The sequence below is a fragment of the Pogona vitticeps genome, chromosome 2 (genome assembly GCF_051106095.1).
Source record: "Pogona vitticeps strain Pit_001003342236 chromosome 2, PviZW2.1, whole genome shotgun sequence".
In the NCBI taxonomy this organism is placed as follows: Eukaryota; Metazoa; Chordata; class Lepidosauria; order Squamata; family Agamidae; genus Pogona; species Pogona vitticeps.
Window position 1 is genome coordinate 137,321,928 of NC_135784.1, and position 21,776 is coordinate 137,343,703.

A 21,776-nucleotide genomic window follows, 5' to 3' on the forward strand; every position below is an offset into this window, starting at 1 on the left:
AGGCTTAATTGTAAAATTGTATTCAATTTGTTTTGGTTTGCAAGTCTTTGATTCATGGTGTAGTTTTGTCCAAGGCACTCCCCCAGGCATCAGCAAGATGCACAGATAAACAATCCAAAGTGGAAAGAGGAAATCTTTGTATCACCCAGGAGACATGGATTCTCCTTGTGGGGGTATGGGGATCGGCACAATTAGCAGGGCTTATTCCCATGCATAGACTTAAGCTACTTAATTACAGTACATGTCATTGTTCTTCTCACAGAAACAGACTCATGCAGCAGGACGTTGAAGAAAGGAATTTCACTCTGTGGAGACTGGTGAGTTCTGTTTCCCCCCCCCCCACTTTGTTTATGACACAAAACAGTGAACACTTACCCTCAGAGGTCATGGGCTCATTGCCCATTTGCAGCTTACTTTGCTGTAGCTTTTTCAGAGTGATTTTTGCCTTAGTTCTCTGCCATGTAATCAGACCTTTTTAAAATTATGCAATACTAAAGCATGATGCAACAGAAACATTATGTCCACTGCCCTCTGAAAAGACAGTGCTACGACCCTGCTGTGGCAGCTTAGGCTAGCGATCACTTCATTGATCTTCTTGTGAATCATAACCTTCTAACCCAATTCTGTAGACAGATTCTCAGAATTAGTGAAACCAGAAAAAAGTAGTAGGGCAATAGATACACCCCAGGCGAATTATCAAAAGTATGGTGCAGGATTATAAAATAGGTACAGAAGCAAGCCATGAATACCAGTCTGCTCTGGGACTAAATGCCTTCACAGACAGTGGTTATTTTTCAGCCTCTCATCATAGCAATAGAAGTCCACCCTCGCCATCCTGGACAAGATCATTCCATTTCATGTTTCATCAGGCATTCAGCTGGGAATCTAGATTCTTTATCTGAGATGGGCAACTTTTGTATTCCCAAGGCTGGTATAGTTTCCAAGAATTACGCTGAGGAGCAAAAGGATCTGGAACCCTCAGGTAAAGTCAGGTTATTTGACATCAGAATTTGGTATGCTACCTTTCAAAAATAAATTTGGTTTGCTAATTGTCAGTGAGCTCCGAAGAGTGGTTAATTCTGTGGTTTACACATTAACAGCCAGACAACGGAACTGACTTGAATCGCACAAAAATATGGAAGGCCATAGAGCTAAGTATGTCAAAGGCATACTGGAACGATCAAAGGAGGTTTTAAGTGCTTCCATGAAAGTGTTCAGGTTATTGTGTTTTGTTAATCTTTCCTTTTCAAAGAATCTATAGGCAATCTGTAATCACCAGTCTGTGCACAAGAGTTCATTTCATTGTAGAATTTTCCCAGCCTTTAAATACCACCTTATCTAAGACAAGAAGATAATTATAATTAGAGCACAAGTATACTCGAATATTGTCACCACTCAGAAGTAACCTTAAACTTATTTTCAAAATATTTAAAATGTTTGAGGAATATATTCAGGGAAGCACTTCAAATCACACTCATTGTTCTGTTAGTCCTCTGACATACTTGACTGCATGACCTTCAATTTTTGTGGGAATCAGAGAGTTCCATTGTAAGGCTGTTAATGTGTAACAGACAGAAAATTTCTATTTGAACTTGAATGGGCGATTCGATATTTTCTCTATCTTACTATTTCTATCTATTTGTTATTACAAACATTTGTACCATACTTATATGGTACAAATGTTTGCATACTTATAGGATGCACAAATATTTTAGTGATTACTGTTTAGTAAGTTTATTTGGCAATTCAGTCATAAGCTGTTTGAGGTGGTGGCTGTTATGTGGCATCAAGTCATTTTCAATGTATAGCAACCCTATGAATGAGAGATCTCCAAAATGTCCTATTTTCAGCTCTTGTAAGGAGTCGATCCATTTCACATTTGGTCTTCCTCTTTTCATGCTGTCTTAAACCTTCCCTATGTTATTGCCTTTTCCAGAAAATCCTGGCTTCTCATGATGTACCCAGAGTAGAACAGCCTCAGTTTCAACATTTTTTGCCTCCAGAGATAGTTCAGGCTTTATTTGCTCTTATTTGCTCTAAGGCCCACTTGTTTGGCTTCTGACTGTCCTCCAGCACCCCATTTCAAACAAATAATTTTTTCTCCTGTCATCCTTCTTAACTGTCCAGCTTTCACATACATGGTGACTGCGAATACAAGAGTTTGGATGGTCTTGGTCTTGGTCTCCAGTGATACACCCTTACAATAGATAGTCTTTTCCTAATCCCTTCATTGCTGCCCTTCCAAGTCTCAGTCTTCTTCAGATTTTTTGGCTGCAGTCTCCGCTGGGATTGATGATTGAACCAGGTTATACAAAGTCTTTAACTATTTAAATTTCTTTATTGTCAATGCTAAAGTTGTGTAATTCTTCTGTAGTCATGATTCAACTGCAATCCTGCTTTGGTACTTTCTTCTTTCACTTTCTGCCAATACGTAAGATAGTGTCATCTGCATATGTTAAATTATTGACGTTTCTTCCCTTCCTTCATCAGAGCCTGGCTTTCTGTATATGTTCTGCATACAAATTGAACAGAAAAGGAGATAAAATGCATCCTTGTCTGCACTTCTGCAGATTAGGAAATCATTCTGTCTCTCCATATTCTGTCCTAAAAGTAGCTTCATGTTGTTTGAGATAGAGAGCATTATTATCTTCAGAGCAACATAAATTCAGAAACGCATGCTGTATTTTTACAGGTGAAATAATAAGCAGTGCACAGCGAGTCCAAGAGTGATTTATGAATATATTGTACAAGAGTTTTTCCCATTCTATTGCTTCACACCCCCCCCCAACAAACAGAAATTTATGGCATGGTGGGGAAAAAGGGGAAGAACAACAATGGGAAAAAGAGACAAACAAATATGGAATAATTAAGCAGATATAATATATCTTAAGGGACGTGGTGGCACTGTGAGCTAAACTGCAGAAGCCTCTGTGCTGCAAGGTCGGAAGACCTGCAGTCGTAAGATCAAATCCACGCAATGGAGTGAGCGGTCTCTTGTCCCAGCTTCCCGCCAACCTAGCGGTTTGAAAGAATGCAAAATGCAAATAGATAAAGTACCACCTCGCTGGGAAGGTAATGGTGTTCTGTGTCTAGTCGCGCTGGCCACGTGACCACGGAATATTGTCTTCAGATAAACCCTAACACTATGGGTTGGAAACGGAGATGAGCACCGCCCCCTAGAGTCGGACACGATTGGACAAATTGTCAAGGGAACCTTTACCTTTACCCAATCCATCTTATCACTACAAAGTCTGTTTCCCCAATCAGTATTGTAATGTATTGTATGTTTCCAGTACAAACAAATTATTATTTTACAGCCAAAGATTGTCTTCTGGGGCTTGTGTCCTCCTTGAAGCATCAAAGCATCAAGACTATGTTGTATCAGCCTTTTTGCCATGATTGGAATAGCTACAGATTGCAGCTACAAGCAAAATTAACCTTGGCGGAAGGTTCATAAGTAAAAACATATAATGCATTGTGTGTATCTTCTTTCAAATGATTAAGGACTGTGCTGGGGGGACTTGGCTGGCAAAGACTGTTTAACAGCCTGGACCTTTCAGCCAAGACGAGCTGCCATGGGAGTGAAGTAACTCCCTTGGAGCTGGGACAGAATATTCTCTCAGCCCTGGAAGGATGGAAAGCTACCAATTCCATCCCTGCTGCTTGGGGCTAGAGGCCCCATCCTGCAATAGACTACAGAGACACTGTTTTTCTTTTCTTTTCTTTGTATGCTGACTCCAATAAAGCTTAACTGATCACCAGCACCTGCTGCCTCATCATGGATACAGTGGCTGGGGCCACTCACACTAATCACCCATCTCCTGAAAAGGACAAAAGCTGATCTCACAGCCATAACTTCTCAACTCCCAAGCAAACTGTACCAGAGCACAGAGTGCTGTCCTCTAAAGATGCCAGCCACAGAAACTAGCAAAACGTTAGGAAGAACAACCTTCAGGTCATGGCCAAAGAACCCGAAAAACCCACAACAACCATTAGATCCCGGCCGTGAAAGCCTTCGCGAATACATTGAAAAGATTAGCTTGTGAGAGTAAATGTCATAATTCCCAACATTATTCCCAGAATCATTTGTGTTCCCTAAATTGGCGTATTAGCAAGTCACATCAGCCAACTAACCTTATATATAGGTTGGACTATAAAGCATGTATTGTCTTGCTGGTTGGGGAATTCTGGGCCAAAAAAGTAACTTTTCTAATGATGTGAATCAAACAGCAAGAAAGGTTAATGTCTAAACCACACTGGAAAGGGTTTCTTTGCTGGGAGTAATCTCCCTTAAAGTGACTCTTCTATCCATCAGAGGATTGCTGTAGCCTGCCCCCTAAAAAAGAGTAACCCTATTATTGGACTAAGAAGGTCCAGTTTGGGCAAGAATTAGGGTGAAACTGGAGTGCTATTGCCTGTACATCATGTGATCCCTGAGAAATAGCTCACAAGAAATTGTGCCATAAATGGTCTAAAATGCACACTATTTCTGGTCTGATTTCACCCTAGTAGAATTACTCATGTGGGACCTTTTGCCTGGTTTCTAAGTCATAAGTCCAGAAAAATTATTCTGGTTAACTGGAAATTCACAGAAGCCACCATTCAATAAACAATCAGATACATGTCAACATCATTTATAGAAACTTATTCAATAGGTTAATCACGCAGACACTACATGTCTGATTTCTAACCGCCATCCATAGCTTAACATCTTTTGTACTTTGGCCTGCACTGTTATATGACAGTACACTGAGGCAATTGTCATTTTTATGGCTAGAACATTTATGTTTGCAGCCTTTGGCCCATAAGATTTTATGCTTCTTGTAGCTGGCCGGGAAGGGGGAGGGGCAAGGTGGGACATTCCAGATCTTGTTGGACTGCAGCTCCCATCAGCCCTTCTCACTATTGTCAGTGGTGAAGAATGATAGAAGTTGCAGCAATACCATCTGGCAGCCTGCACATTGCCGACCTCTGCTAGATTGATATGTAGGGAAATGCGATATTTTAACAACAAGAACTAGAAAAGTTTCAAAGAGTTACTCACAGTTGAGTGATCAGTGACATTGCGAGGAAGCCGTTTGCGCCAGGTTGGCGGATAGCTGAACAGATGTTCTGTGGTTTGATGCCCTTACCTTTCCAGAAAGTGCCCACTCAGAGGCAGCACCCAGAGAAGGAGGGGCAAGGAAGCTGGGGCACTGCTTCTAACGGGGCACTAAACCACAGAACATCTGTTTAACCATCCACCGAACCAGCACGAACTGACAAACTGCTGGTTCATGCCCATCTCTACCCCGTACACATCCCAAAACAATGGAGTCTATTACATTTGTCTTACATATGATAAAGCTCAGGAACCAGGAAGCTCAGGTAAATTCGTCATTGTTTACAGCAGTGCTTCTCAACCTCATGGATGTGACCGCCTCCCCAAAGGGAGTCACAATGTATTTTCTAGGGGGTCCTGGGTTACCTTATATGTGTTCTAGCCCTTGTTAAATAATTTCTTCCTTCATCTTTTGGAGCTGGATATTGAAGTTAGCCTGTACATGTCTGTATGAGAATCAGACCCTTTGGGGGAGAAAGAAGCCTCTAATTCCTGAAGGGGATGTCTCTACCGCATCGAAAATGCCTTTTTATGAAAACATGTTGGGGTGGTGTCCCAGATTACTTGGCTATTATAAAAGGGAGCTGCGACTTGAAAAAGATTGGGGATCACTGTTTTACAAGAAACCAGAGGTCAAGTGTAGATCAACCTGTCTTTGTATCCCTGATATCTTAGGTCATATGACTGGTTTGACTCCCAGTGCAAACTGACCTCTTCTAAATTTGAACCAGCATGTACACATTTCCCAATAGGCATTGCTACATGGATACAGTGATATGGATCCCAATATGCTTGGCTACATAAAATACAAAAAATACAGATTTTTTTAAAATAATAAAAACATGCCAATAATAAGGAAAAAAGAAGTGAAAAGGAGGTGGGGCCTAGAAAGGAATAAAGAAATAGATTTCTGCATCACAGAATAAGCTGTGGTCCACCTCAAATTATATACCCTTGCATCCCAGAGTGACTGTGAGATGCCAGGAAGTTCAGTCCAGCCCAGAGATTTTTGTACACACAGAGCACTATTAATTTTACCAATCTAGGCCAATCATAGTAAAACCAATGGAAACCAACAAGGAACCTAGTCTTTTGCTGAAATAAATGCTCAGAGTCTTATCTCAAAGGGGTAGGTTTCACATTCATGGAGTGAGAGATATTATGTCAGTTTATTTGTGGTGCAGAGACGTACAAATGTTAGCTATGCTGGAAAGTTTCCTGAGGATAAGGAATTGGGAACAAGGAAATCACTTTGGCCTCAAGTCTTTCAGTACTAAATACTGTAGAGTATTCTGCTTATAGTAAATAATAAAAATGTCTTATAAACTCACAGTAAACTTTTCTCCAAGTGCCTCATCTTGCAGGAGTGTTGTTGTTTCTGCCTCTCTCTTAGTGACAAGCTATTTGCCTAACAATGTAGTTGCTGACCTTGAGCCAGACATCCTGGAGAGTGAAGTCAAGTGGGCCTTAGAAAGCCTGGCTAACAACAAGGCCAGTGGAGGTGATGGCATTCCAGTTGAACTATTTAAAATCTTGAAAGATGATGCTGTTAAGGTGCTACATTCAATATGCCAGCAAGTTTGGAAAACTCAACAGTGGCCAGAGGATTGGAAAAGATCAGTCTACATCCCAATCCCAAAGAAAGGCAGTGCCAAAGAATGCTCCAACTACCGTACAATTGCACTCATTTCGCATGCTAGCAAGGTTATGCTCAAAATCCTCCAAGGTAGGCTTCAGCAGTATGTGGACCGAGAACTCCCAGAAGTACAAGCTGGATTCCGAAGAGGCAGAGGAACTCGAGACCAAATTGCTAACTTGCACTGGATTATGGAGAAAGCCAGAGAGTTCCAGAAAAATATCTACTTCTGCTTCATTGACTATGCGAAAGCCTTTGACTGTGTGGACCACAGCAAACTATGGCAAGTTCTTAAAGAAATGGGAGTGCCTGACCACTTTATCTGTCTCCTGAGAAACCTATATGTGGGACAGGAAGCAACAGTTAGAACTGGTCATGGAACAACTGAGTGGTTCAAAATTGGGAAAGGAGTACGACAAGGCTGTATATTGTCCCCCTGCTTATTTAACTTATATGCAGAATACATCATGCGGAAGGCTGGACTGGAAGAAACCCAAGCCGGAATTAAGATTGCCGGAAGAAATATCAACAACCTCCGATATGCAGATGATACCACTCTGATGGCAGAAAGTGAGGAGGAATTAAAGAACCTTGTAATGAGAGTGAAAGAGGAGAGTGCAAAAAACGGTCTGAAACTCAACATCAAAAAACTAAGATCATGGCCACTGGTCCCATCACCTCCTGGGAAATAGAAGGGGAAGATATGGAGGCAGTGTCAAATTTTATCTTCCTGGGCTCCATGATCACTGCAGATGGAGACAGCAGCCCTGAAATTAAAAGGCGCCTTCTTCTTGGGAGGAAAGCGATGACAAATCTTGACAGCATCTTGAAAAGCAGAGACATCACCTTGCCAACAAAAGTCCGAATAGTCAAAGCTATGGTTTTTCCTGTCATGATGTATGGAAGTGAGAGTTGGACCATAAAGAAAGCAGACCGCCGAAGAATTGATGCCTTTGAATTGTGGTGCTGGAGGAGGCTCTTGAGAATCCCCTGGACTGCAAGGAGAACAAACCTATCAGTTCTAAAGGAAATCAACCCTGAATGCTCACTTGAAGGACAGATCCTGAAGCTGAGGCTCCAGTACTTTGGCCATCTCATGAGAAGAAAAGAGTCCTTGGAAAAAACCTTGATGTTAGGAAGGTGTGATGGCAAGAGGAGAAGGGGACGACCGAGGATGAGATGGCTGGACAGTGTCTGCGAAGCAACCAACATGAACCTGACACAACTCCGGGAGGCAGTAGAAGACAGGAGGGCCTGGCGTGCTCTGGTCCATGGGGTCACGAAGAGTCGGACACGACTAAACGACTAAACACACACACATTTGCCTAACCCTTTGCATAACTCTCCTTGAGAACAGACATCGGATGACTGTTATTGTCGCTCATGCCCCTGGCGCCCATTCATGTTTAAAACCGAAGGATGAGCAGGACTTCTCGTTTGAACCACAGACCGTGCAGATGAGGGTAGAGGGCTGAAACATCCCTTTTCTTGTCCACATTCTGGAATCAGTCTTCCTGCTTTTCCTAGAAAGCATTAAGACAAGGCCGTGTGGTTAAGGGTTACACAAATACAGTACTGTACAAGGGTCAGGTGACACCTTTATTGAAGCGCTAGAAAACCACATATATTGCAAGCTTTCCTTGTTAAAAATCTCTCTTTCGCAGGCTGTGCACCACCCTTTTATGGATAGCGTAGGGAAAAAATTGTGTCAAAAGTTCACGGCGGACGTTCGTGCCCAATGTTTTTCCCAGTGGGGGAAGGCAGAGACCCTTCTCAGCAGCCCTTACGTTCGCCTTTGAAAGGGAGACCGAATGAGTGCGTACACACACACCCCTTTGAGGCGCGAAGTGGCGGACTCACGCTACCCGGGCTTCTTTTTCTTCGCGCCCGCCTCGCCAGGAGGACAAGAGGCGCCTTCGGTTCCTCAGCCGCCTCCCCTGGCTTTTACCCTCCACCTCGAGCGGGGATTTTGGACAGGGAGAGCGCGGGAGGCGAGGCTGGGAAGAAACGAGGCGGCCGGTCCCGCCAGAGCTCGCTTGCACTTCCGCGCCCTTCCGAACAGGGGCCACCCCAGGGCGCTTTCCCAGCTCGCGCTCGCCTCCTTAGGAGCGCTATTTAGGCGGGCTGAGGCCGTGCCAGCACCGCCCCTTTGTAGCCCCACAAGTTCCGGCTCGTGGGGTGGCTCTTTCCCAGCCGGAGCGAGAGAGAAAGTTGCCAGCTCCTGGGCTGAGGGAGAGGAGCTGCCCGTGGAAAAAAGCGGGACGGCGCGGGGGGGGGAGGCACCCATGGCTTCTTCTGCCACCGCCTTGTGGAAGAGAGTCGCCGGCGAGGGTTTGGCTGCCCTGGCGACTCGCCCTGGCCTCCGGGCCATTCTTCGGTTCAGGTACGGAGCCAAGGGACCGGAGCGCCAGGATAAATGGTGGGCTCCTCGGGAATTGCCCAGGGGGAAATGGGGTTGGAGGGAGCCGGCGAAAAGGGGTAGTGGTGGGGGTGGGGGAGCGGTTTAGCAGGTAGCGGGCCCCGAGGGCTTGGGGTTGCTATAGGTGGAGTGTAAGGGTCCCAGCCTCGAAGACAGAGGAGGGGAGGGAGAGCTGTGGGATATCCGTGTGAGGCACGGAGGGTCTCGGGGTGGGGAGGTAGGTCTTTTGAGGGAGGAGGAGGGGGTCACGGGAGGTCACGGTGCGCTCTGGAAGGGGAGGGAAATTATAAGTACTGTATTTGGACACCGGCTCTTTGGGACTACTGTAGGTGAGAGCTGTCAAGAGACCATTAATCCCCAAGCAAGCTAGTGCAGCAGAGACAGCGCAAAGTGAATTTTTCAGGGATGTTTTTTCTCCCTAGGTAGCCCTGGGTCTAGGCATGTAATCGTTCTGCACATCTGAGCAAGCCTGAGAAATTTGGACATTAACTCTCACTGCTTTATTCCTTTACTTAGTCCACTATGTGAATTAGGAATCTGACTTTCCCAGTTTTTAAAAAAGGAATTATTAAAAGGAAGGGGGTTGTGCCTTGAGGATGGTAGACAGAGAACAAGTCTAGATGTCTCCTTATCAGATGTTTCATGACAGCTTTCTTGTTCTGTGTTTCTGTAAGCCCAACTATGGCAACTTTAAGGTTTATCTCTGCTGTTATCTCCGGTCTCTTTGATCACAACAGGGAGAGTTGTTTCAGACTCTCATGCGGGTAGGTGGCAGTTCAAACCAGAGTGAAATATATGAAGCCTCACACTACTATCTTGAATACACAGGGACCTGTAGAGTTATTTCTTCATGTTACAGGTGTTTGAGGAGCAAAGAACAGTTGCAGCTTGATCTGGTTCTTTTATCCCTGGAATATGCATCCAGTGGGTGTCGTTGGAATGCAATTCTCATTATCCTGCACCATTGGTCATACTTGCCAAGAGCGATGGGAGTTGTACTCCAACATCTGGAGAGCCACAAGTTGCCCACCACTATTTTTCACTGTTTATAATCTCAGTATTTTAATTGGGTGAAATCTTTATGCTATACTGTTCAAACTGGCAACTGTTATTAGGCTTGTGGTTGTATTATATACATATGAAGGCCTGATAACAACCCTGAAAAATAAAAGAAAGCTTTTCCCTGGGTGTAGAGGGCAAACAAAGTGAAGCAGTCCTTCCTTCGTTTGTTCGTTCGTTCGTTTGTTCGTTCGTTCGTTCGTTCCTTCCTTCCTTCCTTCCTTCCTTTCCTTCCTTTCCTTCCTTCCTTCAGCAAAGTATTGGCAAGGAAGAGACAATCCAGAGCAACCAGTGGGTGCTGTTGGAATGCAGTTCTCATTATCCAGCACTATTGGCCTTATTTCTAGCTTATACAGGACAAAACCATTTTGTTGTTATTTTTAGGTACCATCAGGTTACTTCCGACTTATGGCAAGCCTATGAATCTGTGGCCTCCAAAAGGTTCTGTCATCAACAGCTATGCTCAGCTCGCGCAAACTCAGGGCTTTGTCTTCCTTTACTTTTAATTCATACCCACCCACCTCCAAGTTGCAAGTACAGTGGTGCCTTGCTAGACAGTTACCCCGCATGACAGTTTTTTCGCTAGACATTGACTTTTTGCAATCGTTATAGCAATTCGCAAAACAGTGATTCCTATGGGGGAATTTCGCTGGACAATGTTTGGTCCCTGCTTCGCAAGGGACCAACAATTGTTGCTACACAACAATTTTGACAGCTCCCTCCGTGTTCCCAAAACGGGTGTTTTCGGGACCTAAGCTTCGCAAGACAGCTATTTAAACAGCTGATCGGCGGTTTGCAAAGCAGCTTTCCTATGGCCGATCTTCACTAGACAACGACGATTCTTCCCCATTGGAACACATTAAACAGGTTTCAATGCATTCCAATGGGGAAATGTTTTTCGCTAGACGATGATTTCGCTAAACAGCGATTTCAATGGAACAGATTATCATCATCTAGCGAGGCAGCACTGTAGAGTGAATTTGATTAACCATGAGCTTTTTAAAAATGAGTTACATGTGTGGTGCAACTCTTTATCCAGAAAGCAATCTGAATATCTTTGGCTTTCCTCTTCTCTGATTTCCACAGGGACAGTATTACAGTATAGAACTGAAACACTTAGCCTAGAATCAACAGACATTTTAAAAGAGTGGTAAAGGTCAGCAAGATAAGTTAGTTATGTTTTAATCATGCCTGGAACACTTTTTTGTTTGTTTGTTTTTGGCAAGCGCTGTACAGTATGTTATTTTCTTGGCGGGCTCATCTATTGCCAGGCTCAGTTACCATATTCAGATACTACTAAAAACTGAGTATGTTTCTATTATGTCCTGTTATTTGGTGCCAGGCTTCTGCCCCTGGAAGGCTCTGTGTCACTTTTTGTGCCTTTGTAGAGAGAGAAATATTTACAAAATACTGGTTAGGAAATGGATGTGTACTGGGTTCAGCAAATTCATTAAAAGGTGAACTCTGTTGTTTAATTAAACTGAGTTGCTTATTGGAAGCCTCTGAAAGTGTGGGAAACATGCAATGTGGCCAACTCCCTCTCCCCTGTAGGGCCTTGTGCCTCTCTATTATTCTCTCCAAGCATTTGGAATGGGATGATAATCCAAGTTTGGTGTTATAGGATCTGGTCTGTAAGATCTTCAGCTTAACAACTGCACTTCTAACAAAATTCATAGGCTCCTCCCCCAACCCAAAATAAAGAGGAATGCTAGAAAATATGCCAACATATACCAGTCACATGTTTGAAAGCTTTCCTCACCTTGTTTCAATTTGCTATTCCGGCCCAGATTCCCCCCTCCCCTCTCTAAAGTATGTCATGCATGCCATGATAACTCCCAGTGTCAGCATAAGGGTTAACTAAACAGGAACAGAAATCCAGGCTACACTGCAATTCAGTTTTGTTCTGCAGTAGAGAGGCTGAATCCAGGGGCTGTTTAGCTCGCTGTTTGGAGCGCTGCAGGAATGGAGTGGTGTGTTTTTAAAACCGCAAAGAGATGTCTTTGCTCGAGGGCATAGCCCACCCCTAGAGCATTCTTTGTTGTTTAGTCCTGTTCATGACTCTTTGTGACCCCATGGACCAGAGCACGCCAGGCCCTCCTGTCTTCCACTGCCTTCTGGAGTTGGGTCAAATTCATGTTGGTAGCTTTGATGACCCTGTCCAACCATCTCATCCTCTGTCATCCCCTTCTCCTCTTGTCTTCACACTTTCCCAACATCAGGGTCTTTTCCAGGGAGTCTTCTCTTCTCATGAGATGGCCAAAGTATTGGAGCCTCAGATTCAGGATCTGTCCTTCCACTGAGCACTCAGGGTTGATTTCCTTTAGAATGGATAGGTGTGTTCTCCTTGCAGTCCAGGGGACTCTTAAGAGCCTCCTCCAGCACCACAGTTCAAAATGCATACCCCTTTCTGGCCCTTGTCAAGGGTCTTCTACTTTTCTAGCGTGAGTACAATTTGCTGTGGTTGGGATCAGTTTCTGCTTGTGTGGTTGCTAGAACTTATCCAAAGTAAGTCTTTCTCTTTGAATTTGCCAGTATCACAAATTGGTTTAATAAGGAAGGCAATTACGGATATTGGCAAATCAATCACTTCCGCTGCTTGGCAGAGGACAGGGGAAGTGGGATATTTATTTATTTATTTATTTATTTATTTATTTATTTATTTATTTATTTATTTATTTATTTATTTATTTATTTATTTATTTATTTATTTATTTATTTATTTATTTATTAAATACTGTATATGTAGGCTACACCAGGTATTAAAAAACTGCAGAAACTTTTCTTTGCCTTGCCTTAAATGGCTGGTTGAAAAACTCCCTGTATTTGAATCCACAGCAGTGGCTTTGGCTACAGGCCTTTAAGAGAAGGCAAAGAAAAGTTTTTTTGTTTTTATTTTTATAAATGATGCCATGCATCTGCAATAGTCTATATACAGTCAAAATAAATTTTTCATTTCCCTTTCCCTCTGCTAAGCAGGAGAAATGATTAATTTGCCAATATCCTGAACTGGCTCACTTATTAAGCCTCCTCACAATATTGTCAGGAGCCATTTCTGTGTAAACCGTCAGCCTTGATTAGATAGTTCTAGCCAAACCTGACCATTCCCAAGCAGCCTGCACTAGCTTTCTCCCTTCTGATAGTGTAGCCCTATTCACACTCACTTAAAAATACCTATAAGATCACCAAGCATAGCCATTTGCCCAGAAACTACCAATAACAACAAGGGATATTTATGTATATGTTATGTCTTGTCAAATTGCACCTGACTTGTAACAATCCTACCAGGGGTTTCAAGGTGAGAGAATTATTTAAGGAGCGGGTTTATGTGCCATCTAACCTGTGAGATTCCATGGTCAAGTGAGGATTCAAACCCAGGTCTTCTGAGTTCTGGTCCATCATTTAGTCCACACTGAGCAACAAGGGATAATTAACAAACAAAAAAAGTGCTGTGGAAAGCAAATGTACACTGTTATCAAATGGAATGGCCCCCAATCCTTAGGTAGAAGCAAGTCGCAGAAGCCTTTGGGTTTCTGCATTTGGTCATGGGTAGTATAAGCAGACTGGAAGCTCCTAACTAGGGAAATACTCTCTTAAAGTTTGATTATCCCATGTCTTAAAATGTATGACAATTTAAAACTTAAATCAATAGAACTGAAGTTACTTTTTAAACTTTTACATACCTTGTCTCTTTCCTTTCCTTTTCTTTTATATTTTATTTCATTTTAATTTTGAGGGGCCTCAGTCCCTCACTCCAAAAGTGATGATGCAGCTGGTGGTGAACTTTAGGGCCAAGGTCCAAGGCTCCACAGCTTTGGATTAGAGATGGACACGATCCACAAAAGTGTTGGCTCGTTCGTGGGCTGCCATGAACCATGAACCACCTGAATTTCAAAAAAAGAGAACCACACATCAGTTTGTTTTTTAAAAAGATTCTTGCCTGGGGGGAGGGGAAAATACCCCCCCCACACACACACACAGCTTGCTTCCCACTTCCCTCATCACCTCCCCACCTGGTCCTGTCTCCTCCTCCTCTTCCGCTGCTGCCATCTTGAGAGACAGGAGGCCCAACTCCTGGAAGGGAAGCCGGACCATTGTCTCTCAAGATGGTGACAGCGGCAGAGGACAAAGAGGAGGAGACAACAAGAGCAGGTAGGGAAAAGAAAGGGGCATTGGGAAAGTGGAGAGGAACCAAACCAGGATGTTTGTGAAATGGTAAAAAAAAAAAAAGTGGTTTGAGTTGGTTTGGATTCATTGGTTTTGATGAATCCAAACTGACCTCAACCAATGAACCAGCGATTTTCCACGAACTTCCTGGTTTGTTTTTTGGTTCCTGCCCATCTCTACTTTGGACTTCCCCATTATGACCAAGTGAGCAACAGGTAATGTGACAGAAACAGCAGCCCATGGTTGAAAATAGGGATAGTCAGGTGGCAGCACTGGACCTCCTGGAATCCATCAAGGATCACACTATGGATGAGGTTTCTGCTGTAACTTGGTGTTAACAGCTGAAATTGGTGGCAACTCGTTTGGTGGCTTTCCATGGTGAGTGGGCGAGTGGGTGTAACAGAATTCTCTCTCACCTCAAAAAGTTCTGCCTGTTTGCAGGGCTGAATGTCTTCTTCCTTTCTATTTTTCATTGGTATGGTTTTTCAGTGGCTGCCACAGATTTCAATGCTGCAGTCATGGCAACAGCAAATTGTGTCAGTGAGGGCGTAAAAACTGCCTTGGTTTACCATTTTTAGTGTGATATTTGTTTGATGCTAAAAATATTTGTATACTTGCTGTTTTTAGCTTTAAATATTGTCTTTTAATGATGTAAACTGCCATGGGTCCTCTTTAAGGAGAAAGGCAGGATAAAAATATTTTAAATGAACAAACAAACACAATGTGTGTCCCCTCCCCCGGTCTGTAATTATCTGTCTGCACCACTTCCTGAAAGTAAACATGACTAATAACATAATTCTCATTCATATTGTTACTTTATGAGTAAATGATAGATCAGTTATATGGTTTATGCTTCTTCCTTCAGCAATACTGGGGTAGGGGTGCTGGACTCCCATGTAGTTCAAAATCCATGTGTAACTCTTATGACCCCCAAAACATCTCTCTCTCTCTCTCTCTCTCACACACACACACACACACACACACACACACACACACACACCAATGCCTTTGGAGCTGAACCCATGGGACTCTGGGTGGCCATGGGCACAATATTTATTTATTTATTCATTTACTTACTTATTGAATTATTTATTTTTATTTTTTTAAAAACCCCTTGTATAACAAAATCCACGCTGCTCAGACCTGTGCAGTTCAAGGGAGAAGTGTAAAAGATAAGTAAAGCACGAGCAAATGCACTGCTGATTGTAAGTCTGTGAAAACCTCTTATAACATGAAATAGAAGTCTCTCTATTTACTTTCAGTACGTTTTCACTGAGGATTTTTGGCTTTTTGGAACCACATCAGCTGGGGCTAGCATTGCTTTTGCAAAAGTCCATTCCAGATCTCTCCTCCATGCATTACAACCACTTTTGTTATGGCTCCTTCTTAAGTCTGCATAACTTGGCAGCACTTCCAAATATTTTAGCCTACCAGTAGTCCGTCAGGGAAGAAATTATTAGTTAGAAGTTACTGACTCGGAACACATCACCTCTTCCTTTCATCAAATTGCTATTAGGTCATGCATAATAGTTTTCCACACAGAGTTACAGGAAGCCAAGACTAATGCTCTTGCTAATGGTAGCCTAGTCATGTATATTCTTAATGTTATAGCTTCCCTTTATTACAGCCGCCCAGAGTGGTAGAATATACCAGATGGGCGGGATATAAATAAATAAATAAATAAATAAATAAATAAATAAATAAATAAATAAATAAATAAATAAATAAATAAATGTTAGGAAAAGCTTCTTACTGATAAGCATTTTTCCTAATCCAGCACATTAAGTGAATATTATTGCTATAAAAGTGCCTTGATCTTGTAGCCTTAAAGGCCACAGGTCAACGCACACTTACCTGGAAGCAAACCCTGTTGAATTCAGAAGTCCTACTTCTGAGTTAACATGCATGGTTAAGAAAGAGACACAGAAAATTAGCAGGATATGGAGCCATAGTAGGGCAAAGGTTATAGCTGTATCAAACTTATAAGTAAACCTGTTCTGTAATTTATATACTGTGTCAAATAGAGATCTTGTGACTTATCCCTTCAGCAGCTGTTTACTGCAGCAACAGGAGCATGGGATTGTGTTCGTTTTCCCAGTGGTATGTCAGAAATAAGTTCTGTGACTGGGTCTGGTTAAGAAGTACTAAAGAGATTAAGAGTATTTTTAATGGGGTATTGATGAATTCAACTGTACTAATAATGGCTTCAGAAGTGCTCCTTCAACACACATGATTTCTGCATAGCTTTGTACAGTATGATAGGTTTTCATAATCCTTGTAATCTCAGGATAGAGTTGACTTGGGTGCACAAAAAATGGGTAGAGAGAGAAGTGTTAATTGCATTGATGAAATGGAGATAGCTAAGTGATGAATAATGATTGCCTGGAAGACAGAAAACAATGCACGATGTCTGTAAAATCTTAGTAATCTTAGGACTGCAGAGCTGGAAGGGACCCCATGGATTGTCAAGTCCAGCCCCTGTCAAGGAGCCACCATGGGGAAATCAAACTCCCAAACTTTGGCTCCTCAGCCAGAGACCTAAACCACTGAGCTATCCAGGACTATAAATGTTTAAATAAAATAAATAGAATTAAATAAAATAAACTTGTGGGTGATGATAAATGGTTTGCCAAAAGATCTCCTGTATGGAGAATTAGTGCAGGGAAAGTGCCCCAGAGGGAGATCACAGCTGCAATACAAGGATATCTGTAAGTGGGATCTGAAGGCCTTAGGAAAGGACCTCAGCAGATGGGAAACCTTGACATCTGAGCGTTCAGCCACTTTACTTAAGAAAGAAACATTGGCGACGGGTCTATAATTATCAATTTCGTCTGCTGCCAATATAGGTTTCTTTTGAACGGGCCTAATGAATGTCTCCTTGAGGGCAGGGGGAACTATGCCCTCCTGGAGAGACCCATTAATTATTGCAGTGGCCCATTCTGTTGTTACCAGCTTGGCTTCTTTGAGGAGCCAAGTCAGGCAAGGGTCTAAGGAGGAGGAGGTGGTACAACAGCGCGCAAGCACCCTGTCCTCCTCATTGGATGTCACAGGTTGAAAGCAGGTTAACCTCTCCGGACAAGACGATGTACTGGACATCTCAACTTGATCTACTATCTGTAAAAAGGGATCAAGGTCCCAGAGGATGGCGTCCACTTTAGACTGCTGCAAATTTGTCACAGGAAATACTAGTGGGAGGCTTATCACTGTGGCCAACTCTGGATGGATCGCAAACTATACAGAAAAGTTCCATCTGCTGGTTGTGAGCTTCGCTTATCCGGTCAGTGAAGAATGATCTTTTAGCAATCTTTACCCTAGCTAGGTAAAGGTTAGACATGATCCTGGCAGCTTTTAAATTAATTTCTGTCAGGTCCCTTCACCAAATGCTCTCTAGCCTTCTCCGATTATTTATTTATTTATTTATTTATTTATTTTATTTCTATCCCGCCTATCTGATCATATTAGACCACTCTAGGCGGCTTACAGTAAAAACAACAATGCAATTTTAAGACTTTACAGCAGAAACGTAAATAAAAAAAAATTACACTTACACTTCATGGCCCTCAGCTGCGGGGGGTGAATCATTTTAATGGGTCCAAGCTCTCCGCGGGAGGGAAGTGCCACTGTGAGACTGCATTTAATTAGGTGGTGATCCGACTATGACAAAGGCGCCGATATCAAGTTGGCCACCATCGGAGCACCCTCACTCTGCTCGGCAGCTAAGACCAGATCCAGCATGTGGCCGCCCACGTGGATCGGACCACTAACTTGTTGGGTCAAGTCCAAGGAAGCCATGGTTTCCAGGAACTCTTGAACTGTACTGGAAACCTCAGCCTCCACATGAATGTTTAAGTCCCCCAGAACCAATAGTCTGGGGAATCTCCACTGCACCGCGTCGGTGAAATCTGCCAGCTCCAGCAGGTACTGCACTGGATCACAGGGAGCGCAGTATGCCAGCACAAAGCCACCGCTGGCCCCAAACGACACGTGGATGGCCTCTAGACCTGGGCTTGCCACCACAGAGAACCTAGCAGCCTCAAAAATGTCCTTATAAACAATGGCCACTTTTCCCCCCACCCACCCGGTCTGCCCTGGTGTTGGATGGCATACCTGGATGGGCATATGAGGGAAAGAGTAGCTCTATCCTCAGCACCCACCCACATCTCAGTTATACAGGCCAGGCCTACCTGTTCATTCAGGATCACGTCCTGGACGAGTTGGGTTTTGTTGTGGGCAGACCTGGCATTTATCAACACCAGGGATAGAGAAGGAGGTCGGCTAGGCTGGTTACCTAGGTTCAAACAGGTGGCAGCAGAGCTAGAACAGGGGACAGCCTTCCAACATCTGTTTGCTGTTCTTCTAGGTTTGATCGCTACTGTGCCAGTGCCATACCTCCCCCTGATAGGCTTTGTCAGAAGCAATCTCCCTTAAAGTGACTCTTACTTCCATCCAGGAATCACTTCAGGTGCATCACCAAAAAAAAGAGTAGCCCCGCTGCTGGACCAAAATGTTCCAGCTTGGGCATGGACTGGGGTCAGGCTGGAGTGCTTGTACATGATAATTGGGAAATAGCTCCCAGTGGACCATGTCACAAGCGGTCAAAAATGTGAGCTATTTCCCTGAGCGTTCCCTGAGTAAAGTTAGCAATTCCACATATATCTTTGGATTGAAGCAGACTTCCTACTCTAGACTCTTATGCCTTTAAAAATTGTTTAGGAAAGGATAACTCAGCAGGTTTTCTCAGCTTTTTAAATGCTCTCCGTTCTGTTGCTAACACTACAAGAACCCTGATGTGTTTCACAGCTTGTTATGCTACAGCGGAGAAAGTAGGATATATTTTTGTTTATGTTTTTCCCCTCCATTAAAAAAAGACCCCTCATTAGGAAAAACTACCTCCCATCCCATGTTTTAAACATCTCCTTCGAAATCCAGCTTCTCTTACAGCTTCCTTGCTGCAAAAGTTTGGTCACTGTGGGAAGTCTAACTATTGGCGGTTACTGTTTGTTCCTTTGGTCTCAGTTTCCATGGAGACTTCCAAAGAAGTGGAATGCCAGCCTACTTATATTTGATTAGGCCTGGCCTTTGAAGGTCGCTGAGCCTCTTACATAACCAGTGGCTTGAGAATTTGTGACTGCTGGTTACAAATCAGAGTTTCTCTTCTATAATTTTTAATGGTTAGCTACCTGGAGTGCCCCACAAGGGGAGGGAATTTAAGTAATCACAATAATAATTGCATTATTTACCCCAGCCTTCCCTTTTCCTCTGCATCTTTGCAAACCATTATCATGGTTTGCAAAGTTTTCTGGGACCCCTGGCTATTCCTAGACCTGTTTGAACTTCTGGATAGCTCAGTAGTTTAGGTATTTGGCTGTGGAGCCAGAGGTTGAGAGTTCAATTCCCCACTGTTCCTCCTTGACAGGGACTGGACTCAATGAACCACAGGGTCCCTTTCAGCTCTGCAGTTCTAAGATGATGATGATGATGATGATGATGATGACTGCGAACAACAAAATTCCAGACATAGAAGGAGTGAAAATATAGCAACAGCTTCCATTCATTTTTTGACAGAAGAATGTATGCTTCTTTTTAAATGGCAGATGATCCTGAAATATTCATTTCAACAGAAGAGCCTGTTGTTTATGGAGCTGTTTGCCCCTAGGGAGCATGTCAATTTAATGAACAAAAATGGTCAAAGCAGCAATGATGTTGTCCAGTTTACCTGAAGAGAGATAGAAGAAGCAGCAATGGTGGTGAAAAATTGGATTTTGCCAGTTCTGTTTGGTTTTCTTGTTGCTGTTTTATGTGCCATCAAGTCGTCTCTGACTTATGGCAACCCTGTAAATGAGTGACCTCAAAAATATTATAATGTTAAGAACCCTGCTCAGGTTCTGCAAACTCAAACCTGTAGCTTTTTTATGGATTCAGCCCATCACATTCAGTCTTCCTCTCTTTCTGCTGCTTTCAGCTTTTGCTAGCATCATTTTCCAGTGAGTCTCACAATGTGCTCAAAGTACAACAGCCTCAGTTTTGTCATTTTTGCTTTTAGAGAGAGTTCAAGCTTGATTTGGTCTAGGATCCAATTGTTTGTCTTTCTGGTAGTCCATGGAATCTATACAGTTCTCTTCCAGCACCATATTTTAAAGGAATCAGTTCTTTTCCTCTTGGTGTTCTTTACTGTCTAGCTTTAACATCAATGCATAGTAATCAGGAATACAATAGTATGGACGGTTTCGGCCTTGGCTCCTAGCGCTATGTATTAGAAGCCAGTACATGATCTTTTCTAATTCCTTCATTGTAGCCCTTTCAAGTCCTAATGTTCTGATTTCTTGGCCACAGTCTCCATTTGGATTGATGATTGAATCAAGATATACAAAACCTTTAACAATTTCAATTTCTAAATTGTCAGCGTTAAAATTGTATAGTTTTTCTGTAGTTATAATTTCTGTTTTCTTCATGCTTAACTACAGTCCTGCTTTTTCAGTTTGTTCTTTCACCTTCATGGGGTAGTTATTTCAAGGTATTACTGCTTTTTGCTAGTAATATGGTGTTATCTTCATATCTGAAATTATCAATGTTTCTTCCACTAGTTTTCCTGACTCCTTGATCTGAATCTAATCCAGCTTTCTGTACTATATGTTCTGCATACAAATCTAACAGACAGACCAATAAAATACATCTTGGTCTGACTCCTTTACATTTGGGGAACTATTCTGTTTTTCCATTTCCTGTCCTAACAGTAGCTTCTTGTTCACAGTGTAGGTTAAGCATCAGGACAATCAACTGTTGAGGTACAACCGTTTCTTTAAAGCAACCCATAGCTTCTTAGGATCCACACAACCAAAGGCTTTGCTTTGGTCTATAAAGTACAAACTGATCTTCTCAGATTGTTCAGAATTCATATACTCTAGTAGTCAACATATCTTTTCAATGTGACCCGTAGTTTCTCTTCCTTTCCTCCAAGTGCTTTGATAGCAGCTTTCACTTCACCTTCTAAAACTGCAGGTTCCTCATTGTATGATTCCTCTTCAAAGAGGTCTGTCATCCCTGTATCTCTTCTGAATAGTTCTTCAGCATTTGTTTCCACCTGCTCTTTATTTTATCCTGGTAAGATAGTATGTTCCCCTGTTGGTCTTTCAGTATCCCTAATATAAGCATAAATTTCCCTTTGATTTCTTGTATCTTGTGAAAGAGGGTTCTCATTTGCCCTTTTTTGTTGCTCTTTTCCACTTCTTTGCACCGGTCCTTGCAACAGTTCTCTTTGTCCCTTAATGATAACACTGAAAAATAGCATTCAGGATTTTAATCCTGTTTCTGTTGGCTTTTACTTTTATTTCTTATTTTTGAAGTATCTACTTCAGATTTGCTCAGTTTGATATGTTAGATCTATAGCAAGGAGCTGG

The 21,776-nt window shown here is 42.7% G+C and overlaps 2 protein-coding genes across 2 annotated transcripts in view; one reads left to right on the forward strand and one right to left on the reverse strand.

Annotated features, from left to right (window-relative positions):
* The window catches only part of LRRC59 (leucine rich repeat containing 59), a 25,569-nt gene extending 17,406 nt beyond the window's left edge, over nt 1-8,163 (reverse strand). Inside the window, exons 1-2 of the mRNA XM_078386076.1 lie at nt 8,063-8,163; nt 6,433-6,509 (exon numbers count right to left, since the gene is read on the reverse strand). The gene's annotated coding sequence lies outside the window, so the exon portion shown is untranslated. The remainder of the gene's footprint in view (nt 1-6,432; nt 6,510-8,062) is intronic.
* Nucleotides 8,164-8,834: 671 nt separating this feature from the next.
* The window catches only part of ACSF2 (acyl-CoA synthetase family member 2), a 69,934-nt gene continuing 56,992 nt past the window's right edge, over nt 8,835-21,776 (forward strand). The window contains exon 1 of the mRNA XM_020815218.3: nt 8,835-9,120. Within this exon, the coding sequence (XP_020670877.3) occupies nt 9,023-9,120 (98 nt within the window). The 5' untranslated portion in view covers nt 8,835-9,022. The remainder of the gene's footprint in view (nt 9,121-21,776) is intronic.